At 37.9% G+C, this 6,422-nt stretch overlaps 1 protein-coding gene across 1 annotated transcript; it reads left to right on the top strand.

The window, feature by feature from the left end:
* The first annotated feature begins 5,347 nt into the window (after window positions 1–5,347).
* Window positions 5,348–6,219, top strand: LOC149945478 (death-associated inhibitor of apoptosis 2-like). Its single transcript, XM_090175601.1, has 2 exons — window positions 5,348–5,600; window positions 5,785–6,219. The coding sequence occupies exon 2, from the start codon at window positions 5,793–5,795 to the stop codon at window positions 6,168–6,170; it is 378 nt and encodes a 125-aa protein (XP_090031727.1). The 5' UTR covers window positions 5,348–5,600; window positions 5,785–5,792; the 3' UTR covers window positions 6,171–6,219.
* Window positions 6,220–6,422: the final 203 nt, after the last annotated feature.

Here is a 6,422-nt window from a genome sequence, read left to right as displayed (position 1 = left end):
TAGTTCTCTGACGTAAAATCTTGTTTAACTTGAACGAACGAGGCGCACTGACCTTTTGAAGCTCTCTCGAATAGAACGTCCCTTTTATATCGATTTCTGATAGGTCTTTTATTTTATAAACGGGAGGATGTCTTTTAACTATAGCTACGACTTTAAATATTTCTTCGGTATAATTAGCTTCGAAACCCTTTTGAAATATCATTTTAGTTGTATTTATTCTAACCAAATCCCCTACTTGGAATTGCGGTTTCATTTTCAGTTTCTCGGCATAATATTTAGAGTAGATATTATTGTACACACGTAATACGTTATTTTCCGAAACGTCATTAGGGGCCATTTTAATTGAGCTATGATAAGAGGAATTGTACGCTTCGACCAAGTCCTGTAAGACTTCCAAATATCTATTTGAGGAGTGATGGGTAAAATATCTATACATTTTTGTTTTTAACGTTCTATTAAACCTTTCTACGATAGAGGCTTTTATTTCGTCATTTTCGGTACTAAAAAATTTAACTTTATTCTTTTTGAAATATCCTTGTACTTCTTTATTCCTAAATTCCGTGCCCTTGTCCGATTGAAATTTATCCGGAATTCCGTCTTTAAAAACAATTTTTATATTTTTCAAAACCTCTTTCCCCGATTTAGTTTTAAGAGGTAACCCCCACGCTTTTCTACTAAAACAGTCTATAATTGTTAAAATGTATTTGTATCCGTCATTATCTGCCTCTAACGAGCGCATATCGTTAATATCAGCCTGGTATTGTTCCCTTATATTACTAATTACTATTTTATTTCGTTGAAACTTTTTATATTTCGGCCTATGCATCGTAAAAGCGTCGATTCCTCTTAACCATTTTTCTACAGTTTCCCTACTTAAGCCGTGAGACTTTACGGACTGGAATAACCTTTCAGCGCCTCCGAAAGAAGCCGGATGCTTCGGGTTAAAATATATTTTTTCTAAAATAGCTTCGCCCATACTTTAGACTTTTGCGCGCGACTCCTTGTTTGTTTATAAGAGTGAAGAGAAGAGTCGGACGAGGAGTGATCTCGGTCGAGGCTACGAGGGGGACGGGGCTTATCTCTCCTGCGCGCACGCCCACTTTGAGGAACCGGATACTCGCGCTTAACGGGAGAACGTCGTTGTCGGGTTCTCGGAGCTAGCGGGGAGGGAAAGCCTTGGATTGCAGGTGAAGAGTTAAATTGGGTTAAATTGGAAATAAACGCGAAATATCCGATAGGTTTTGGGTGGGTTTTAGGATTTAAATACGCTTTGGTTATTTCGCTAATATTGGAACCTTTAATAGGTCGACCGTTTATTACGAGCTCCCCGTTTTCATCCCACCGTATTCTTTCGGGTACAGTTTCCAACTGATCCACCATGCTTTGCGCTTTTTGGTAATATATCAAAGGCAAATCGTCTATCCAGTCCCTACTTAGCGAGTCGAATGCGGGGGCAATTTCGATTTCTTTAGGAGCCGAGGCTTGCTTACGTAGATTTCCGTGTGTCATTAAAGCTTGTTCGTATAAAATCCATTTCGAGGCGTCGTCTAAATCTTTCATATTTAATATTTGGTCCATCTTAACGTCTAATTCAGAGACTGTCAGAGCGAGGGGGTGCGGGAACGGGTCTGGCTTTAAAACGCCGCTAGGGACGAGAATCATTTTTCTGGCGTGTTTCATTGTTTACTACCGAATATAGAACCAAGAAGGGTTGAAACGACGGGTAGAAGAAACGAGAAAAATCCGCCCCCAGACTGAACTAACAATTTCTTTTTACTTTTCCAAGCTACCCGCTTACTAGCTAGTTTTCGAAGGGTATTTTTATGACGAGATAACCTGGTTTTTTGGGTATTTGATAGTTTTACGTTACCAATTAAAGTGTTATGAATACATTCACTGATAGCGTCTATGAGGGATTTGTCGGCTTTAGCTAAAATGGCTTTTCTTTGAACGGGTTTGCAACGACCGAGATATCGGAGAGCGTCTCTCTCGATACGTACTCTACGAGACATGATTCATAACTGATTGAAGTTACGAAATGTAAGTTCTATTTATTTATTTATTTAGGGAGATAACCGTAGCACGTTTCTCCCGGTAAAATATTAGTCAAGACTCTTTGATCTTCGGGACAAGTTTGAGTTAAATTGAATACTAGGTAACCGTGAGGTCTCGAAGTCGCGTCTTCGTAAGCGTCAACTACAAAACGCCACTTATCAGGGAACATTTGTCTAGCGAGATAAGCCACTTGCTGACGGTCTCGGAGACTTTTCAATAAAATTATGTAATGCGAATTCAGGGATATGGATCTGCTATCTTTTGATTGATGGAATAAGTTCTGTGTAATAAAAATAACGCTTAGAGAACGGTGATGGGTCCCTTTCACGAATAAATCACCAATTTGACCTTTACTCTCGCTCATCTGGTCGTCGATAACTAATAATATAGGATCTTTTCCGTCATAATCAGATAAAACAGGCAATCCTTCTTTAAAAACTACCCTGCGCTTCATTTTATCGTATAGAGCTTGCCATTCTCCGTAATACCAATGTATTTCTTTGAAACCCGGAACAAACATTTCTTCTTCGTGATTAATTATAGATTCAATTAAATAGCTTTTGCCACTCTGACTCGGGCCTGCCGTTACGCAATTAAACGGATGAATAAATTGCATGGTTATCTCCCTTCGAGTACTAGCGTACAAATGAAAATTGTACGTTCTCAGCTAAGCGCTGAATGCTGTCCGTACTGAGGAACGACATGATAAAATTATCTTCCAAAGATAAAGAGTGACATGTGTCATCTGATTCTAGAAAGGGTGAGGGAGCATCCATAGGCGTATACGAGGGCGAAAAACGTACTTCGTCAGGTGGAATAGAACTAGGTCTTAAAAGGGGTGAAGGTAAATTATCGATAGGGGGCGAACAGATTTGATGGGTTAGTTGATATTCTCTAAGATAATCTCGTACCATTGTCATTTCTTTTAAACGTTCCAATTGCGAATCAGTTACTGTAGTTAAGGAAAGGGTAGGGTCTTGGGTATCAGTTAAATCTATTATTTCCATTTCTGGAGAATTGGGTAAAGTTACTATGGGTACTTCCGGGAGCTCGTTATCAGTTATATCAATCAATTCAGGGGAGTCGATTATAATCATTTCCGGGGTATCAACTAAATTAATTTCTGGGTATTGTACACCTTTCATTTTAATGCCGATTTACTTAAACCTTATTCAAAAAATTACGATAAAAAAAAATCAAAATAAACTTACGTAGAGAGAGAGAGCGCGCTTCAAAAATCCTGGTACTAGACGCACAAAGAACAACAATAGAGTGACGTTCCCCCGGTTCAGGCACCCCCCCTTATATAGTGCCTAGGGGAAGATAGTAAGCTTATCTCTTATTCCCAAAGAACTTGTTCAGTTCTCGAGAATATATTAGGGTTATGCTAAAATTTATACTTATTTCCGCAAAATATTCCATTTAACTTCATTTCCGATATGGACACTGAAGTACAAACATCTGCCATAATCACCGTCCTGAAACAACCTTCTAAAATTATAGCCGTAGTGATTATTTTAATTACAATTTTCTTATTTGAGTTCATTTTGTGGTATTTTGAAAACGTTTCTACCGTAAAATTGTAACTTTTTTCACTGTAGTTCACAAAATGGTATTAAAAGTATACTAATTTTATGTTAATTTCTATTAATTGTATTGTTTTCTAGGATATGATTGCATCACAAGCTCTCGAGAGGAAACTACAATGGGTTTTTTTCTTCTTCCAAGTGGATTAATATGTGACGTCAATGGGAATAATTAGAGGCAGTTTCGAGCACGGGACGGTTTAATTTCGAGTGTCTAGAACTGTTATCTCAGAGAGAGAGAGAGAGAGAGAGCCGATAGAATTTGAGGGTTATTTGAAGTTTAGATCACGTGATGAATTAATCTCAACAAGATAGGAACTGCGTCATTTCTCTCTGAGACGCTGAACTGAAAAGAAGTGCATCCTCATCTACCGTAAACATGGAAAAACGATCTATTGGTAAGCATTATTTTATTAATACTATTACTATTTCAATAGACAAAGGCTTAACATTTTCATTTTCTATAGCCGAGACGCATACCGTATCCAAACGCAGGGGCCAAGAAAGACGTATCAACATAAAAATCACGTTAGGAGGATCAGTCTACATTTCTTTTGGTTTCGACGGATCAAAATTACAAGTTCTCTTCTTCAAAAAATCGAACGAAAATATTCTGTTCCTGACCTCCGAAGCTTTCACCAATCTACTCTCTCTTTGGGGAGAGCTTTTCGCCGCTACGCAAACCGGAGCATCGTCTCTAACCCACAACATCATCGACTATCACGACAACAACGTATCCGTCGTCGCCACTACCAACAACATCAAATTGAACTCTGCCTACGGTCATGTTCTGGATCTGGGAGCTCGCGAAATCGGTGAGTTCCAAAAAAAAATTGATTTTATTCGGTTTCAAATAAATCTTTTAAACGAACATAAAAATGTTATCGAATGCATGTACTTAGCTATTGTTAAAAACCTTAAAAAAATTCACGAATTATTATATGGAAAACCTTTCGAGGGTTTATTTTTGTACCCTGATCAATTTAATTCGTACCATCAAGTAAAATCTTATTTTGGCTGTTTTAAATCACCCTCGGAAGTACTACAAGATTTTACTAATTTACTCGTAGATAATCAATTAACCTGTAAACTTAGCTACTTTAATTTGTTTTCATTGTGTAATGCACAAGATAACCATCTAATGGAATATCTGATAGTACCTACTAACATGTAAACAAAGTTCTAAAATAAAATAAAAAATTAATTAAATTGAAAATAACTTGTTATTATTGCCTAGAGATTAGAAATTAAGGAGTTCTGAAGCGATAAGCAAACGGGTAAAAATCTATTCTCCAGATATCTGCGCGAGCAAAACAAATTCTGGAGAATGGGGATGGGGGAAAGCAACTGGTGATTAGAAGGGGTGAAAGCAATGGGGGGAAAGGAGCTGGTGAACGAGAGATAAAGTATCCAGTGAATGGGGGTATGGGGGAAAGCAACCCGTGAACGGGAGAATCTGGTGATTAGAAATTCTGGTGATTGAGATGGGGGAAGAGGCGCGGGTGGGGGAGGAACGGGGGGAACAGAGGGAGCCAAGCTACAGCCCCGAAACAGGATTAATTTTTATCAAAGTTGTATCAGAAGTAAATTAGTGCGAAGTAAGCGCAATGTATTTTCAGCTATTCTAATTTGCCTAATTTAACACGTGACGAATTTTTTATCGCTAACCGATGAACAGTAACCTCTATTTTTGGTTACATTTTACATTCTCCGCTAACCGATGAGCAGTAACCTCTATTTTTGGTTACATTTTACATTCTCCCGTGACGTCAATTGGTTTCAGCCAATGAGAAATCAGGATTTACTTGAAGTTTCGAGTGTTATTTGATCTCTAGATATACGACTCAACGTTCTTTTAGTTCCTGGACCTCATCGAGAAGAGACACGTAGATTTTCGCGCTCCGTTCCCCAGCCTTCTCGACTCTATTTACTGGCAAAGGCTTCAGGATTTCCGTAAAAGTAAGTGACTTTATTATTTTACTGTAGAGGGAAATTAGGCCTTGTTTAAATTGAAGTAAATAGACTTAGATTCTAGTCAAATAGTCATAGAGTCTAACCAAAATAAATAGAAAAACATTTATTGAAATTTAGGCTTAACCAATTAGGCTTAAGAATGTTGACAATAGCTTATAGAAACTATCAGTTTACAGTATGGACATCGAAGCGTATCGACTTGAAACGTTTCGTCACTGGAGAAATCCGCACGTTACTAAGGAACAACTAGCGAAGGCTGGATTCTACTTTATTCAGCGGGGCGATGAAGTACGATGTTACAAGTGCCACGGCGTATTAGAAGGATGGGAATCAGGAGACGTACCAGAACTTGAACATGCTAGATTCTTTCCAAACTGTCCGGCTAGGGATAATTCACCATCGGAAAAAAAGTACCTTTCGCTAGAATGGGACATTCCCCCGACGCCAAAAGCAACTACGGTCACTGACAAATACATCTCACCTGTACCAGAAGAAGACGTTTGTGACTGTATGTCAGACGATACTGTTGCTAAACACTACAAATACGTGAGTTAGAACTTTTAATTAAATTAAGTTGCAGGAGATCGTTTCACCCCATTTAAATGCCTGTAAACTTAACTACTTTAATTTGTTTTAATTGTGTAATGTACAAGATAACCATCTAATGGAATATCTGATAGTACCTACTAACATGTAAAACAAAGTTCTAAAATAAAAAATTAAATGTAAATAACTTGTTTTTATTACCTAGAGATTAGAAAATTAAGGGGTTCTGAAGCGATAAGCAAACGGGTAAAAAATCTAATC

Source organism: Leiobunum rupestre, chromosome 5 (genome assembly GCF_980474605.1).
Source record: "Leiobunum rupestre chromosome 5, qqLeiRupe1.1.hap1, whole genome shotgun sequence".
Classification (NCBI taxonomy): Eukaryota; Metazoa; Arthropoda; class Arachnida; order Opiliones; family Sclerosomatidae; genus Leiobunum; species Leiobunum rupestre.
The sequence above is the reverse complement of the archived record's forward strand: the minus strand, read 5'-3'. Positions and strand labels throughout refer to the sequence as shown.